The 19,366-nt window shown below is 41.1% G+C and overlaps 1 protein-coding gene and 1 long non-coding RNA gene across 13 annotated transcripts in view; both read left to right on the top strand.

The window, feature by feature from the left end:
* LOC106573044 (membrane-associated guanylate kinase, WW and PDZ domain-containing protein 2) overlaps positions 1-19,366 on the top strand; it is a 314,920-nt gene that overhangs the window by 154,778 nt on the left and 140,776 nt on the right. For all 10 annotated transcript variants that reach the window (XM_014147683.2, XM_014147684.2, XM_045696840.1 and 7 more), the window contains one exon: positions 18,871-19,105. In XM_014147683.2, coding sequence (XP_014003158.2) covers positions 18,871-19,105 — 235 coding nt within the window. The remainder of the gene's footprint in view (positions 1-18,870; positions 19,106-19,366) is intronic.
* LOC106573046 (uncharacterized) lies at positions 431-6,717 on the top strand. Of its 3 annotated transcripts, XR_006759655.1 has the most exons (5): positions 431-3,357; positions 4,026-4,155; positions 4,377-4,565; positions 4,691-4,748; positions 6,010-6,717. It is a non-coding gene; the product is annotated as an uncharacterized lncRNA (long non-coding RNA). The 3 variants fall into 3 exon arrangements; XR_001321244.2 differs by having other exon boundaries at positions 431-4,155; XR_001321246.2 differs by lacking the exon at positions 4,691-4,748 and having other exon boundaries at positions 431-4,155.

Here is a 19,366-nt window from a genome sequence, read left to right as displayed (position 1 = left end):
TTCCTACGGCTCCCACAGGCTCTCAGAGCCCGGGAAAAAGCTGAATGATATCGAGGCAGCCCCAGGCTGAAGCACATTATCGCGTTTGGATAGTGGCCGATCAGAGTACTCTGAGACTCAGGCTCGTGCACGAGGGCACGAGATGTTTTTATTTTCTCTCTCTTTGTACGTATACACGCTTTCCCGGTCGGAATATTATCGCTTTTTTACGAGAAAAATGGCATAAAAATTGATTTTAAACAGCGGTTGACATGCTTCGAAGTACGGTAATGGAATATTTCAAAAAATTTTGTCACGAAATGCGCCATGCTCGTCACCCTTATTTACCCTTTCGGATAGTGTCTGAACGCACGAACAAAACGCCGCTATTTGGATATAACAATGGATTATTTGGAACCAAACCAACATTTGTTATTGAAGTAGAAGTCCTGGGAGTGCATTCTGACGAAGAACAGCAAAGGTAATAACATTTTTCTCCGGTGACACCTGGAGGGGGTGGAGACAATAACGAGGACAGGTGAAACTGATCAGGGTGTGACGAGTAGAGATTTATGTTCGCCTGAAGAAATACTTACTACATGTCAAGACTCAAAAATTACTGCACACTCACAAATACGGCGCGTCCCCACATGGATGACTTTTCTCCCTCTCACACCAAAATCCATTTTCTCTCGCAACTGCTTACTATACTTTTATGACAAGGGGAAATTCTAGCCAATGAACATAGCCTGTAGCAGTTTACTGAAACTCAATTGGTCAGGTTTTCGGACCAAACACTGTTTGACAGCTCTCTAACCGGATTTTTGCCCATTGAGATGAAAGGGGACGGTGAAAGGTGAGCGATCACTGACAATAATAAAGAGGTAAGTTCAACAGTTTTTCAGTAGAGAAACTAGATAACCAACTAGCTAGCTAATCAACTATGATTTCAATATTGAAATTATAGTAAGTAGTTATTTGGACTTCTGTTATTAAAGCAAGCTATTGATGAGGAAAGGTAGCCGAACGTCAATTAGGTAGGAAGCTAACTAGCTAACGTTAGCTAGCTAACTAACGTTATACAAAATGAATTAGCTAGCTAATGTTACATCTTGTGGTTTAAGCAAACCCAAGGTGGTTTCATTTTCTATACAGTCTCTGGTTTAACTAAGAGCATTGTACCTAAGTTGAGAGGGGATTTTAGTAGAGGAGGAGGACTTGAAAGGCCAGCATGAATGGGTGGCAGAAGAGGGGGGAGGCAGGTTGAGAACGGACAGGGAAGACCCTCATTGTGGAAGAGGTCAGTGATTGAAGTGGAGGGGGTGCCAAGAGAGGTCAGGCTCTGAACCAAATAATAGCCAGTATAGTAAACTGCTAACAGCATACGTTGAGCTACAATCTGATTGAAATAAATGTTTGATAATTTTTCTTGTACAGTTACAATAAATGAGAATAACCTGAAACCATGTCTCTCTCTACATCCCTCTTTCCATGCAGGTTCACTGTCACTAATATGCAGTGGCGATATTAGCATGTAAATCTTGGTGAAGCAAAAAAAAATATTAAAATGTTGATGCATGCCAACAAAGCCACTACACAACACTAAACAATACATTAATTGCACTATAATGGTGACAAACGGTGCCCACTTACTGTTAGGGCTTACACAAATTTGTCCCAACAGCAGAGCTTTCTTTTCAGCACTGTGGAATGATCCTTGCCACCGCTACACCTGGCTATCAGCGGAGCCTTGTCTGGCAGTGAAATAGTTCATTCAGCCTCATTTACTGTCTTTTTAAAAAACATAGCTGACTTCCTTAAACAAATGTGGTTTCTATTGACAATTGAGATGTACAAACTATGGCATAAGGGAACAATAACACGCTATCCATAATTTTGATTAAGATATTAATGAGCGAGCTAGGACAGATGTAATAAATATAACTATGTGTTAAGCACTTTTGAAATGTACAGCGACAGAATTCAGAACATGGGCCGTTCTTACAATATTATCCCTGTACACCAAGTCAGAACCATTGGATAAATAAACATGGCATATAAGCAGACAATAAAAGCTCTTACAATATTCAATGATTACATTTCTCTAAAAAAGGCTATAGGCTACATGTGCACCATCAAGTCAGAACAGTTCGCTAAGTTATAAGGGAGGAATGGGATCAAATTATTAGGATGAGGCACATGGGCTATTAACAGCTTACTACACAACATACAGTTAGTATTACTTTCTTGGCTGCAGTATACATATCTCCCTGGTATATTACATAATTAATGCAGCGGCATACAATACCTTTTTGGACTCACCTTGTTGTGCTGTGCTCACCTGAACAGGAAGGTAGTGTGCCGGTCCTTCTTGTGGGCTCTAAAAAAAGGCAGAAATCCCGACTTGGAATTCTGAGTTGGATGACCGTTCAAAATTATTTTCAGTATTTTCCCAGCCAGAGCTAGTTTTATCCGAGTTCCCAGTTGTCTTGAACTTACTGAAGTCAGAGATTTCCCAGTTCCGAGTTTCCAGTTGTTTTGAACGCAGCAGAAGTCATGTTGGATTGACAGGATGGCCAATGTCTTCAAATTTTTCTAGCCCACCTCATGGGTCTCCCAGTCACCGCTGGCTGTAACACAGCCTAGGATCAAATCCGGGGCTGAAGTGGCGCCTTAGCACTCATTGTTGAATTTGCAATTTCCAACTTGTTGTGTAATGTTTATGGCCGATGAGCACCAATACGTTTTATCTATAATCTCTTCATATAACAAGGATTGAAAAGGATTTGCCAGTAGATTGTCGACTTGATGCATGATGATGATTGCTTGTCTAGCTTGCTAGCTAAGATTTTGAAAGTAAAATATTGAAATGATCAGTCCAATCAAAGCGGCGGTAAATATAATGTGATTTGGTTTCATTTTATCTGTGGCCAATGATGGGCACTTCTAATATAAGTCTATGGCTTGAATTTTTGAGCTCTGCCCATAGATTTTGCGGCAATGTAGTGTCCCCATGAGTGACAGAACACTAAGCCAATCACAGTGCAACTAGAGAACATTACCAACCCCTATGTTCCGTATTTTCTGTTTGTATGTGGCTTTAACTCAATTATTATTTTTTTAATATATTTTTTTACATTGTTTGCAAACTGATATGTGACACATATTAATGCCAAAATAACATGCAAAACAGGTGGGGCTCAAAACTTGGGAGGCTCTGCCCCATCTGCCCTGAATGACGCGTTGCCACTGCTAATATGTGGTGGTGAAGTTGTTCTCTGCTCAGCTGACAGAAACAGGAGATACAGGAGTCCATTCTGTTCCAAGTAGGGTACCTTGGCTCCCCTCTATGTACAGCACTCTGGGGACTTTCTGCAGGTAACCATGACATCCACCAATCGCCCATGTAACTTAATCATTAGTGGTACTGAGTTCCTCTTATTTCTTTGACGCTGTATGAAGGCATTGTGCATAAGACAATTGTCATGTAGAGAGGATCATGACCAGCTGCTATCTATTGGTTAGAACGATTGTTCTATACTGAATGTATGTGATAGTCATTGCTAAACAATATAAGTGGTGTAGGTAAGGGATGAAGTGAAAACGTATAGGAGGATAGCTCTCTACTACGAGGTGGGTTGGGCATGAAATGACAGCAGGCATGCTGACTGACAAGTGGCGTGGATTGGTACAGGGCAATTCCACAGTAGCAGAGTGAAGCTAAGACTCAGATTGTGCATAGAGTTGTATGGTTTGTTCCACTTTGAAATCATTGGTTTTTGTTTGACATACATTTTAAAGTGAAAAATCGGAGTGTCAGCATCCCTCTGTTACTGTAGTATTGCCCTACAGCTCGGCTCAGTCCAGTCCCACATCGTGTGTTTTAAATTATTTGGCTAAATGATTATCCATAGTTGCCTCTTTTGATATAGCCACAGCAGTCTTAAAATAAACTGTTACCTTGAATGAAACATTAAGATGTTAAAACATTTCAACTCCAATTGAACTTTGTCTGTGACATCTTATTGTCCTCTCTCTCACTACAGTTGTTCTCAAGAGACAGGTCAGTGTGTGCAAAGAGAACACATTTGACCAGGTGGAGTCAAGCTTCTACCTACGTACTTCATCGCCCTGGACCTCTACACCAGCGAGGCAGAGGACACCAAGTTTGGACCAGTGAGTCACCAACTCATCTTATGCCTTACACATCTCAGCACATACAGTACCAGTCAAAAGTTTGGACACACCTACTCATTGAAGGGTTTTTCTTTATTTTTACTATTTTCTACATTGTGGAATAATAGTGAAGTCATCAAAACTATAAAATAACACATATGTAATCAATTCAATTTCCTGTATCCAATTCCATTTCCTGTATTGTTCTGCCCTCCCTATAGATTATGCTAATGCCCCGCTTTAAGAACCTGGAGATCTTCACTGGTTCTGAGGGAGGTGACTTGGCCACAAACAGTACCTGGGACACCTTCCATCGCTACCACTTTCTGAAAAACAGCCACAGGGTGGTCAAGACATCTGCTGCAACTTCATCTTTAGTGTGTCAGCTCTGCTGCACCTGGGAGCTAAAGGTATAGCACCACACTCCCAACAGTCATGTATGCTTAAACATACTTGTATGCTCATTTATATGTTCCTTAAAGTGGCAATCAGTAGTTGAAACAATAAAAAAGTGTTTTCCCTGCCCCTGTTTCAGTAAAACGCTGAGGGATTGGGCTGGAGAAATGTAGCCACTCTCAAATTCATAGAGAGAGGTAAGGATGACTGACCATCGTGCCTCCTTCTAAAACCCCATTGGAGGAGATGACCCAAGGTTCCTCGCCTCAGACCTCCTCCAATGGGTTTTGAGAAGGATGAGCATAGAGAGGAGTTAAGCAGAGATTAATTGGGACAAAGCTCATGCCATTGTTTTAGGGGGAAACTTATGTTGCATGTGATACTATATATACAAAAGTATGTGGACACCCCTTCAAATTCGTGGATTCGAACATTACAGCCATACCCGTTGCTGACAGGTGTATAAAGTCCGTTCGTCAAATTTCTGCCCTGCTAGAGCAGCCCTAGTCAACTGTAAGTGCTGTTATTGTGAATTGGAAACGTCAAGGAGCAACAATGGCTCAGCCGCGAAGTGGTAGGCCACACAAGCTCACAGAACGGGACCCCCGAGTGCTGAAGCATGTAAAAATTGTCTGTCCTTGGTTGCAACATTCACTACCGAGTTCAAAACTGCCTCTGGAAGCAACGTCAGCACAATAACTATTCATCAGGAGCTTTATGAAATGGGTTTCCAGCCGCACACAAGCCTAAGAAACGGGTTCTCTGGAGTGATGAATCACGCTTCACCATCTGGCAGTCCGACGGACAAATCTGGGTTTGGTGGATGCCAGGAGAACACTACCTGCCCCAATGCATAGTGCAAACTGTAAAGTTTGGCAGAGGAGGAATGATGGTCTGGAGCTGTTTTTCATGGTTTGGGCTAGGCCCCTAAGTTCCAGTGAAGGGAAATCTTATTGCTACAGCATACAGTGACATTCTAGACGATTCTGTGCTTCCAACTTTGTGAGAACAGTTTGGGGAAGGCCCGTTCCTGTTTCAACATGACAATGCCCCGTGCACAAAGCGAGGTCCATACAGAATTGGTTTGCCGAGATCGGTGTGGAAGATCTTGATGGCCTGCACGGAGCCCTGACCTCAATTCCATCTAACTATTTTGGGATGAATTGGAACAGCGACTGCAAACCAGGCCTAATCACCCAGCATCAGTGCCCGACCTCACTAATGCTCTTGTGGCTGAATGGAAGCAAGACCCAGCAGCAATCTTCCAACATCTAGTGGAAAGCCTTCCTAGATTAGTAGAGGCTGTTATAGCATCAAAAGGGGGACCAACTCCATATTAATGCCCATGATTTTGGAATGAGATGTTCGACGAGCAGGTGTCCACATACTTTTGGTCATGTAGTGTACATCTATTCTGTTTGCACTCACATCTTTCTTCTACTTGTGCTCTTTCCACAGATGGTTCTGGCATGCTAATAACATCTGATCTGATGAGACTCCCTATGCGATTTGACTCCTGAATTACTGACTGTATGCAATACAACTTCCAATGCCAAATTGAAATAATTTGGGATTCTGTAATTGACAGACAATGATAGTTCCCAATCAGACAATCACTATAAAACAAATCTGTTTTCCTCAGTGAAATGTTTGGTGAATGTGTTGTTTTGTCCTCAGTCCTCCTTTGAATGCTGTGTGTACTGATTCAGTTCTAAACGACCATCATTGAGTCCATCCTCACCTCCTCCATCACTGCAATGGATTGTCCAGTCTGCTGAGAGGTTCATTGGGTGCCACCTGCCCTCCAGTTTCTTCCGTGGCCCTCACCAATCGGCCACCTGGTCTGCGATTATCCTGTCATCCATGGATTTTGCACTATTCATCCACAGACTATGCACCCTGCATGATCATCCCAGAACTGCAAATTTTATAATGTAGCTTAAAGTGTTCATAGTGTACATACTGTATGTGGGTCTGTAGACAATCTGCATCTATATCTTTTTTTTGTCTGTATATTCTGTTTATCGTCTGTCTGTATATTCTGTTTATTGTTGCAGCACTATTTCATAGAGTCCTGTACATGCACATGTATTTGCAGAATAAAGCTGATTCTGACATGTTAACCTAGTTTAGCTGGTTAATCCTATGTCAGTTTACAATTTATTATTTGAGACTGGTTATATACTGAATGAACTGTAGCAGGTAGAAGATTATTTCCTTTGTGTCTTCCTTTAATTTAAAATCCCCATGTGCTGTGTATGTGTGTCCATGGGCTTAATACCCAAAATATTGGCTCCTGCCTGCAATTAGTGAACTCGTTTAATGGTGTTTACTAGAGCTGACTGTCTGCTTTTCGTTTTACAGACGAAGGTTGCTGGCTAACAAGTAATTAGCTAGCTAAATTTAGCAAGTAGATTCCACTGAACTCAAGGTATTGTACTCAGGGCGTCAGGTAGCTGAGTTGTTAGAGCGTTGGGCCCGTATCTGAAAGGTTGTTGGATCGAATCCCCGACCTGACAAGGTGAAAATCTGTCGTTCAACCCCTGAACAGTTAACCCACTGTTCCCTGGTAGGCCGTCATTATAAAATAAGAATTTGTTTTTATCTGACTTGCCTAGTTACATAAAGGTTAAATGTAAAAAATAGTGCAACTATTAGAATTTATTTGGTTATCAAGCTGCTGAGTTTCCCAAGTCGTTCAGCACTTATTGCCCAAGCCGGCTAAGTAGACGGCTCGTAATAGCCAATCACAACACTGGACTGGCAGGAATTTGTCCATCACACCAGTGAAAATGACCCACCTTTAAGCCCGTCCCCCATCAGCCTGAAATCCAAACCCAAAGGTACCAAGGCTTGAGAAAGAGAAATTAGAGAAATTGAGAGCGAAAACTTGACAGGTCGGATTGTATGGTGTCAAATCCTATTTAAAAAGTAGAACACGCACGAGATGAAAGATGAAACATCATTACGCGAGCAAACACAGAGTCTAGAGAGAAGAGCAAGCAGAGCCTATGTGGACAATTTAATGCGTAACTTTTTTTTTACACATTTGAACCACGTTTCTTTCCTTCCAGTTCTATATGTACAGTTTAAGACGATGTTCTGCTCACTCAAAGTCACACTTCAAAATCTCAAGTTAATTTGTGCTCTCGACTAGCCTGTGCACTCGTGGGACCCATGCTCTGCTTGCTCAACCACATTTCTGTATGTGTGGGACAGGGACAGTGAAGGAAGATATACCGTTTTTGCATTAGCACTACACACCTGATTAAAATCATCAACACTTGATGATATGTGGATAATTTCTGTGCTAGGGCAAAAACAAAAAATGTGCACCCCTTTGGGTCCCCAGGACCGAGAATAAGAAACGCTGTTTTATCTAGACTAATCACATTCCCCATGTCACCTCTCCCTAGCAACCACACTGTATGTAGACATGATCCAACTCTGTGAACATATTGACTATACTTTAATGGATGTTTGTTATGTGTACCGGTTTGCTTTATTTGTCGTTTAAAAAAAATTTCAGTGTTGCTCCAATTTGCAAACAAAGTAATCGTGACGCTATTTATGTTTTTCAGGTGATCATGGTGACAGTCTATCCTAGAGATTGGGAACTCTAGTTCTCGGAATGCAATTTGTTTAATCAGGTGTGTTAGCTGGGGCTGAAAAAGTGTGACACCAATCATGCCCCCGAGTACCACGATGAGGATGACCATAAGAAGATGGAATCAATACACAAGATCCTGCATGATCTGATACAGGGCTCTCCTGGAGAGATACAGTCTTGTAGGTTTTCTACAACCCTAATCTAGTGCACCTGATTCTAATAACTAGCTGGTTGATAAGCTACAGGAGGGTAACACTCCAGTAGATCTGAACATCCACCTAGTCCCCCCACCATTTTCTCTTGTCACTTTTCTCCTTCTACTATAGCTATCTTTGCTTATTGGACTGAGAGGGATGTAAACACAGACAGCTTGCAGCTACCACATTTAACAATGTGTGATTCGTTCATTTCATATTCTTGTTTGTGCTGAGGAGGTTGAGTAGGTTAATATGAATAGTACTGATGACTGTATAACAATCATGCTGGTAAGTTTGACTTGAGTGAAATATAATGTTTTCTTATGTTTGGTTTTGTAATAATTTCTGTAACTGGTCTCATCATCTCTTGCTTGCATTTCAATAGCTGTTCTTTAAGAATTATACACAGGGGCGGCTCTAGCCTTTTGGGGGCCCTAAGTGAGATTTGGTCTTGGGGCCCCCACCTACATTTGACATTTTAGTCATTTAGCAGACGCTTTTATCCAGTTCAACATATAGGAGCAATTAGGGTTAAGTGCCTTGTTCAAGGGCACATAGACAGATTATTTACTGGTACTCCTGGAGGTCAGGGCCCCTGGGCACGTGCCCAATTGGTAGTCAGCCATGATTACTACAAGTTTAGATAACTGGCTAGACTAACTACCTAGTGGCCGGCACAAGATGGAGGGAAAGTTGTAGCTTAACTAACGAAATTACAGTTTTTATTTTTGGGCATGATGATGTATGATGTTGTTGTTTGTATATGTATGTTTTGTATTGATTATAAAATAAAATAGTAAGTTGAGACCCCACAAAAAGATACGTTTTGGGTCGGGCCCCCTACCGGCCGGGGGCCCTAAGCGACCTCTTATGTCACTTATTCCTGGAACCAAACCTGATTACACAATTGCCAGAAAGTCTGGATAAATCAGACTAAGATGCTGCAACATTAGTCAACAGCCATCTTAGTGCAGAACAACATTGCCTGGACACTTATTTAAGTATGATTTTGTGATGAGACTCCAAATAATATTGGAGATATGGCCAAAGAGTAGCTAATACCGATGATCAAGGTAAAAAATAGACAGTCGCTGCATTATGCAATTATATGTCATTTTAAAGAATTGTTTTAATTAGCTAATGTAGCGAACTAGCTAGCTACGTACGGTGGAGAGATTGGTTAGATTCAACAAAGTTAACATTTGTAGTTGTTCTGAGCTCATGTCTGTTAAATAGTTAATCTGCCTTGAATTTAATTGTGACTATGGCTGAGATAACTGAACAAAAGAAGTATGTTGAGGGTCAATGTTGTACAACGAGTTAGATAGCCAGCTAGCATACTTGTGCCATAAGTGGGCTGTTCAGACGAGATGTGAACCCGGGAGCCCGCTAGCAACTGACGTTACAACATCAATTTATGAATCAGATAAGTTACAATTTCAATAATCTGTTTTGAATTCAATTTTGAATATGGCTTAGATATGGCTGAGAAAAAATATATACTGAGCGTCAATGTTGTTGGGATATAACGTTAACTAGATAGCTAAAAACCTGTGTAGCTAACTACTGTTGCTAGTAGAGGAGAGAGTGATTAGGTTTCAGTTTTGCATCACAGATCGGTACATAGAACATATTAGAACATATAGATTTCCGATGAGGGCATGCTGCATTTCTCACCTTGAATTCGACTGTGTGATCTGTAATCCTAATTCTATCTTTTTCTGTTTCTCCTTCAATAAAAATGAAATAGCCTGTTAGCCTCCATGTAATTTAATGAATTTAGTTAGCTTACCTTCATTCTTTGCTGTAAAAGATAGTAGAGAAACAACACCTTTCTTGGATATTCAAACATAAGGCACTTCTGTTATGTAATCTTTGTCGGTCATTCGAGTGTCACCGTTGACAATTTGTGGATTTTCTTAAATTTCATTTTAGACGGGAGAATGCACATTTTCTATACATTCTTCCAGCAAGAAAACTAGTATGGAGTATTGACTGAGACATGAAAAGGCGAAAAACTCACTTTAACATGCATTGCTGGCTCAAAACCTAATATAGACACGCATACATTGATGTTAGAAGGCCTTTGTTGAGCGCCATGTAGGACTACAGTGTGTGTTTTCAAGTCCGGTAATGTATTCTGTGTGTTCATGTATCCCCTATCTGTTCTGTGGGACACTTAAGAGAGTGTGAAAAGACCACTAGAGCTGTGTTCTTCTTTGTTCAGCATTAAGTAACAGGGAAGTAGTTTACTCTAGGAAACTCTATCCAATTTACACAAAAGGGGCCAATTCAGAGTTGAGATCATTCAACAATGCTGGCGTTCCTTGCCTGACTACATTGCAGAAGCCTGCCAGACCTCACAACACATCGATAGTTGTTTAACATCAGCTAACCACATCTTATGATATAAAAATCTGATGCCCTACTGTGCAGTCGATGACATGGTGCAAAACCATATGTTGATGATCATCAAGGACCTCACCCACCTGAGCCTGTTAACCCAGCTACTATCTAGAAGGCTGAGACAGTAAAGGTGCATCAAAGCTGGGACCGAGAGACTGAAAAACAGCTTCTATCTCCAGGCCATCAGACTGTTAAACAGTCACCACTAGCTGGCCTCCGCCCAGTACCCTGCCATGGGGATTCATTTATAACCGTTGTGTAAACACTAAATATCTACGTGCGCTATTTCTGGAAAAACAGCGCACGCACACAAATATTGAGATTTATAAACTTGGTGCAGCCATACATATGCATGCTTCCTGTTAAATCAGACCCGTGGCATGAACGGCCATTATAACTCCCCTGAATAATGCCCATCATTCACATTGCACGGTTAAAATAACGTCCTTATTTGCTGTATATTTTGGAAGTATTGGAATTAGGCCAAGACAGTATATCAAAAGTATTAAAACCTCTATGGGATCGGTGTCCCTATACCGGGACGGTTGATGCTAACATGCGCTAATGTAACTAGAATGACATTGTAAGTAACAGCAAACTTTCCAGGACATAGACATGTCTTGTATGGGCAGGAAGTTTAACTGATTGTTAATCTAACTGCACTGTCCAATTTACAGTAGCTACTACAGTGAAAAAAATACCATGCTATTGTTTGAGGAGAGTGCACAACAACAAAAAACTTTTAACACCGCAACTGGTTTGATATATTCACCTCTGAAGGTAAATCATGTACTTACATTCAGCAATCTTGCTCTGATTTGTCATCCTGAGGGTCCCAGAGATAAAATGTTGCATACTTTTGTTTGATAAAATCAATTTTTATATTCAAATACAGGAACTGGGTTCTAGAGTTTGAACCCCTGCTGTGTCTGGCTCCACACCCACCACCCCCGGCCATCTAGATGTGTGAAAGTTAGTGTATAAGCTAATAATCTTCCCGGGAGTGTGTAAACAAATGTTTTATTATTTATTGTTATGTTCTCTGTACTTATGTACTTTAACATGTATCAATTGACCAATTCGGCACATTTGGGCAGACTTGATACAAAATACTGTGCAGTATTGCAATGCTTCACTGGATCAGTCTAAAACTTTGCACACACACTGCTGCCATCTACTGGCCAAAATCTAAATTGCCCCTAAACTGCAATATGAAGTTATGGCCTTTCTCTTGCATTTTAAAGATGATTAAAAAAAGAAAATCAAAACACGTTTTTTTGTTTGTATTATCTTTTACCAGATTTAATGTGTTATATTCTCCTACATTCATTTTACATTTCCACAAACTTCAAAATGTTTCCTTTTAAATGGTATCAAGAATATGCATATCCTTGCTTCAGGTCCTGAGCTACAGGAAGTTAGATTTGGGTATGTCATTTTAGATGAAATTTGAAAAAAGTGTCAGATCCTTAAAGGTTTTATTAATGGTGAACTTGATCAAATGTCTTGGAGGTGTTAGCAAAATGTTACATTTTGCAATGCCGTTTGCTGTATATGCCCATTTCTAAAACACAAAAACAGTTGCACATTGTTGTGGACCTGTAAATAGTTTATTTGAATTCAGTAATGTTTTGCATTTATTTTCACCTGAACTTAATATGCTGCACTGCTCGATACATTGTAAACTAGCCTACAGTAGACCTACTTACTGTGGTAGTCTACAATCTTCAATGCATAATATCAACTGTCTGTTCACCTGTTAAATTCTACTGTATCTTATCACCCGCACTCCCTTTAGGATGCATAGAGCAAAAACTAGACATTTAAAAGAGATGTGCATTGTAATTTGTTGTATGGCTATTTCGGTAACATATACTAATCATGGCCAGAAAAGGTACAATGGTTATGATATACACTGAGTATACCAAATATTATTGAGTTGCACCTCCCTACCCTTTTCCCCTCAGAACAGTGCCAGAACAGCCTAAATTCATCGTTGGGGCATGGACTCTACAAGTGGTCGTAAGCGTTCCACAGGATTGCTGGCCCATGTTGACTCCAATGCTTTCCACAGTTGTATCGAGTTGGCTGGATGTCCTTTGTGTTGTGGACCATTCTTGATACACATGGGAAACTGTTGAGTGTGAAAAACCCAGCAGCATTGCAGTTTTTAACACAAACCGGTGCGCCTGCAACCTACTACCATACCCTGTTCAAATGTACTTACATTTTTGGTCTCACCCATTCACCCTCTGAATGGTACACATACACAATCAATTTCTCAATTGTCTCAAGGCTTAAAAATCCTTCTTTAACCTGTTTCTTCCCCTTCATCTACACTGATTGAAGTGGATTTCACCTGGATTTACATTTACATTTTAGTCATTTAGCAGACGCTCTTATCCAGAGCGACTTACAATAGTGAATACATATATTTCATTTCATGCATTTTTTTTTTTTTGTACTGGCCCCCCGTGGGAATCGAACCCACAACCCTGGCGTTGCACATACCATGCTGGCATTGCAAACACCATGCTCTACCAACTGAGCCACAGGGAAGACGGATTCACCTCATTAGTCTATGTCATGGAAAGAGCAGGTGTTTTTAATGTTTGTATACTCAGTGTATGTATTATGTTTATACATGAAATATTGTCTAGGCTGCTCGAGAAATTTTACATTACAGTATTCAGACATAGCCTATAAACGTCAATGGAAAAGATGAACCCTCTGTTCTACTGTAAAACTGCGCTTCGGATCGGATAGCATAGAACAAAATACTCTAAATACCGGTAGCTTATTTATTTAATACTGTGAAGTGGGTCCAATTAAATGAGAGATGGGACGAATGGTAGCATATCCTAACTTGTAGGCCTATTGGCTATTTCACGAGAATGAAACCATCACAGTCAGAAAAGTTGAGTAACTTATTCTGCAATGATCATCGAAATGAAATAAATAATAAATAATCATAAGAGCCAGTTTGCGCTGTTCTGTGAAGGGAGTAGTACACAGCGTTATACGAGATCTTCAGTTTCTTGGCAATTTCTCGTATGGAATAGACTTCATTTCTCAGAACAAGAATTGACTGACGAGTTTCAGAAGAAAGTGCTTTGTTTCTGGCCATTTTGAGCCTGTAATCGAACCCACAAATGCTGATGCTCCAGATACTCAATTAGTCTAAAGAAGGCCAGTTGTATTGCTTCTTTAATCAGAACAACAGTTTTCATCTGTGCTAACATAAATGCAAAAGGGTTTTCTAATGATCAATTAGCCTTTTAAAATGATAAACTTGGATTAGCTAACACAACGTGCCATTGGAACACAGGAGTGATGGTTGCTGATAATGGGCCTTTGTACACCCATGTAGATATTCCATACCAAATCAGCCGTTTCAGCTACAATAGTCATTTACAACATTAACAATGTCTCCATGTATTTCTGATCAATTTGATGTGATTTTAATGGACAAAAAAATAGCTTTTCTTTCAAAAACAAGGAAATTCCTAAGTGACCCCAAACTTTTGAACGGTGGTGTATTTGTATTCCCAACTCTGCTCGTCCTAATATTTCCTTTCTTTGTATTTTTGGCATTTGTGTGTATTGTTTTGTATTGTCAGGTATTACTGCACTGTTGGAGCTAGGAACATAAGCATTTCGCTACACCCGCGATAACATCTGCTAAATGTTTGATGTAATGTCTGCAATGTACTCAGGCAGGAATGCCACCAATGTCAATGGCAGACTTCTGAAGTCAGCAGATCTCAAGTCAGAATCTGACCGATGCGACTATCCAGACTTAGGCAGGGTTTTCTGGATCAAAAATGGGCTTAGGTGGTTGGGGGCATGGCAGTGAGCACAGTCGGCCCATCTACGTGGCTGAGTTTTATATAACATTTGGAGGACCACATATTGGTGGTGTAGAGAAATGTGCAAATAGTTTTGCCATTGTCTTGAAATTATGCACATTTCTCCATGGAGTTGAAATGTTTGCAGTTTTAAAGCTAATATCCTGCAATTCAACATATTCTGTCATGGAGCTGAGACAAAATGTTGCAGTTTCAAAGCTAGTTGGCTGCAATTCTCAATTTTGCCATGGCTAATGCAGTGTTCTTTTGCTAAAAAATAATAATAAAATCTACATTGCTAAATTAATTGTTTTTGGAATTTAACCTCCCTGACTGTCTATCTTTTATTTTGGTGATTGTTAGTTCTCAAAGATTATATATATATATTTTTAAATACACTCAGTGGCCAGTTTATTAGGTACACACATCTATTACCGGGTCGAACACCCCTTTGCCTCCAGAACAGCCTGAATTATTTGGGGAATGGATTCTACAAGTTGGAAATGTTTCACAGGGATGTTGGTCCATGCTGATGCGATGGCATCACGCAGTTACTGCAGATTGGACGGCGGTACACCACCGCCAACATCCTGTACAGTTGACACCAGGCAGGATGGGTCTATGGACTCCTGCTACTTATGACAAATCCTAAATCTGCCATAAGAATGACAAAACAGGAACCAGGATTCGTCAGACAGGCAATGTTTTTCCACTCCTCATTTGTCGAGTGTTGGTGATTGCGTGCCCACTGGAGTCGCTTTTTCTTGTTTTTAGCTGATAGGTGTGGAACCTGGTGTGGTCGTCTGCTGCAATAGCCCATTCGTGACAAGGATCGATGAGTTGTGCGTACCGAGATGCCTTTCTGCACACCACTGTTGTACTAGGCCGTTATTTGTCTGTTTGTGGCCAACCTGTTAGCTTGTGCGATTCTTGCCATTCTCCTTCGACCTCTGTCATCAACAAGCTGTTTTTACCCAGAGGACTGCTGCTGACTGGATGTTTTTTGTTTCTCGCCCCATTCTCTGTAAACCCTAGACAATGTCATATGTGGAAAGCCGAAGAGGTCGGTCGTTTCTTAGATACTGGATCTGGCGCACCTAGCACTGACGGTCATGCCACCCTCAAAGTCGCTTAGGTCACTCATTTTGCCCATTCAATCGAACAGTAATTGAATGCCTTGATGCCTGTCTGCCTGCTTTATATAGGAGGCCACAGCCACATGACTCACCGTCTGCAGGAGCAACACATTTTCGTGAATGAGGTGGTGTACCTACTGTCTGTTGAGTGTGTATAGGTCCATTATCTTTTCTACATACTTTATCTGGTTTTAGTCATTTAAGTTTACACTGAAACTGTTTTTCCATCCCAATTTTTGTATATACACCTGCTCTATCCATGACATAGTCTGACCAGGTGAATCCAGTTTTAAGCTATGATCTCTTATTGATGTCACTTGTTACATCCACTTCAATCAGTGTAGATGTCAGTCATTTACCACTTGGGGAGTGGGAAACATAAGAAAGGAAATGGATATCGTCCTTTATGCTAAAAAACCTTTGGTCCTCAGTATCCAGATCTCACTGGGCAAGTTGGCATCTGAATCCACAGGATCAGAATTCTATCAACCAAAAGCCTGTCCAAGTAAACAGCACACCATTTTTTATCCAGTGAAGGCAATGATGAACCATCTATTGCCATTGATTTTACAAAGAGTTTTACATTTTTTAAGTATTATTTCTAGGTTATTTCTGTCTGCCAACTGCCCGGTACAGTTGAAACCGGGATTCATCCGTGAAGCGCACACTTCTCCAGCGTGCCAGTGGCCATCGAAGGTGAGCATTTGCCCACTGAAGTTGGTTACGACGCCGAACTGCAGTCAGGCCAGACCCTGGTGAGGACGACGAGCACACCGATGAGCTTCCCTGAGATGGTTTTTGACAGTTTGTGCAGAAATTCTTTGGTTGTGCAAACCCAAAGTTTCATCAGCTGCCCGGGTGGCTGGTTTCAGATGATCCCGCAAGTGAAGAAGCTGGGCTTGCATGGTTAAACATGGTCTGCGGTTGTGAGGCCAGGTGGACGTACTGCCAAATTCTATAAAAAGACGTTGAAGGTGGCTTAAGATAATTTTTCTAACAGTCGATTCTCTGACCACAGCTTTGGTGGACATTCCTGCAGTCTGCATGCCAATTGCATGCTCCCTCAAAACTTGAGACATCTGTGGCATTGCGTTGTGTGACAAAACTACACATTTTAGAGTGGCTTTTTATTGTCTCCGGCACAAGATGCACCTGTGTAATGATCATACTGTTTGATCAGCTTCTTGATATGCCACACCTGTCAGGTGGATGGATTATCTTGGCAATAAAGAAATTCTCACTAACAGGGATGTAAACACATTAGTGGATTTTCTTTTTGAGAAATTAGATTTTTGTTCTTCTGGAAAGTTTCCTGGATCTTTTATTTCAGCTCAATGGACCAACTCTTTACATGTTGCATTTATATTTTTGTTCAGTGTATATATGTGACTCACCACCTGGATTCAGTCCTATGTAGCAAAATTTGAAATTGTGTTTTTTACATTGAATAAAAGTAGAAAATGGTAAACTGCAGTAGAGGAACAATGGGAAAGTAATTCTGCTTTGAAAGTTGATAAACTTGGAATTCCAACTTAGGAACTCTGCCCTCTTTCTAGAGCTCCTACATAGATCATACACATAACAGTATGCTTTAACTCACAATGAAAACGACTTTCTGACTAAATTAGAAACGTATAATAGCTCGGGAGAGGTGAAGGTCAAGTCATGTGTCCTCCGAAACATGACCCGCCAAACCGTGCTTCTTAACACCCGCAAACTTAACCTGGATGCCCGCTGCACCAATGTGTCAGACTAAACACCTTTCAACTGATGACCGAGGTCAGCCTGCAGGCACCCGGCCCGCCACAAGGAGTTGCTAGAGCTCAATGAGCCAAGTAAAGCCCCCTCTGGCCAAACACTCCCCTAACCCGGACAACGCTGGGACAATTGTGCGCCGCCCTATGAGACTACCGGTCACAGCCGGTTGTGACACAGCCTGGGATTGAACCCGGGTCTGTAGTGATGCCTCAAGCACTGTGATGCAGTGCCTTAGACTACTGCGTCACTTGGGAGGCCCCCCCCCAAAAATGTGGGGATTTAATTTTTTTTCAAACAATCAAAACATTTGTGCTTCTCCTGTGAAGTAGTGACGTGTGACATAAGCCTATTATTCTTGAAACGGGTCACAGTATATAGTATATTTATTATGAAAAAAATACTCATATTTTCTACTATTTGGACTTATGCGACCCCAAAGAAAGCTTAGGTGGCCCACACAATAATTTCAATGGCAGAAAAATCCCTGTGAGATGGATGACAGAAGACCATACTACAGTTGAAGTCAGAAGTTTACATACACATAGGTTGGAGTCATTAAAACTCGTTTTCAACCACTCCACAAATTTCTTGTTAACAAACTATAGTTTTGGCAAGTCGGTTAGGACATCTACTTTGTGCATGACACAAGTAATTTTTCCAACAATTGCTACAGGAGGGACATCATGAGATGGCATCACGAGGAAGGAAAATGATGTGGATATGTTAAAGCAACATCTCAAGATATCAGTCAGGAAGTTAAAGCTTGGTCTCAAATGGGTCATCCAAATGGACAATGACCCCAAGCATACTTCTAAAGTTGTGGGAATATGGCTTAAGGACAACAAAGTCAAGGTATTGGAGTGGCCATCACAAAGCCCTGATCTGAATTCTATAGATCATTTGTGGGCAGAAATGAAAAAAAGAGTGTGCCGAGCGAGGAGGCCTACAAACCTGACTCAGTTACACTAGCTCTGTCAGTACGAATGGGCCACAATTCACCCAACTTATTGTGGGAACCTTGTGGATGGCTACCCAAAATGTTAAAGTATTTAAAGGCAATGCTACCAAATACTAATTGAGTGTATGTCAACTTCTGACCCACTGGGAATGTGATGAAAGAAATAAAAGCTGAAATAAATAATTCTCTCTACTATTATTCTGACATTTCACATTCTTAAAATAAAATGGTGATCCTGGCTGACCTAAGACAGGAATGTTTACTAGGATTAAATGTCAGGAATTGTGAAAAACTGAGTTGAAATGTATTTGGCTAAGGTGTATGTAAACTTCTGACTTCAACTGTATATAAAGTGCTGAGCTTTAAAACAGCTCTCTGCATTTGATTCTCTCTATCTTCTCTACAGAGTCAAGCGAGCATGAGGACAAGAGCACGGACGTGTCTGAGGAGGTTTCTATGATGGATGTCCTCACCCTGCCCCCTCCCTTCACTGAGCCCCCCACAGAGGGAGAGGAGTCCCCCGAGCGGGAACCCCCCAAATCGCCCCCCAAACTCCCCAAAGGAGATGAGGAGGAACTGGGACCTCTACCCGACAACTGGGAGATGGCCTACACCGAGAAAGAAGAGGTCTACTTCATAGAGTAAGTGTGCGTTTTTGTCTCTCTGTCTTTCTAATGAGGAACGGAGGGCCTACTAGAGCATTTTTGGCCATTTTGTTTACCTTAAATATCTCACCCTCCTCTCACTCACAGACAATCCCCCTCCTGGCCACCCCCACTCCACATACACAGGGGATGGGGGTTAAATCTTACTTCTTTTTTTTTTAAATGACAGATATGAATTCTACCCTCCTTTCGTATTTTTGTTGAATATTCAGACACTACAGAAACAGAGCGGTACGC

The sequence above is a fragment of the Salmo salar genome, chromosome ssa16, assembly GCF_905237065.1.
Source record: "Salmo salar chromosome ssa16, Ssal_v3.1, whole genome shotgun sequence".
NCBI classification, from domain to species: domain Eukaryota; kingdom Metazoa; phylum Chordata; class Actinopteri; order Salmoniformes; family Salmonidae; genus Salmo; species Salmo salar.
The sequence above is the reverse complement of the archived record's forward strand: the minus strand, read 5'-3'. Positions and strand labels throughout refer to the sequence as shown.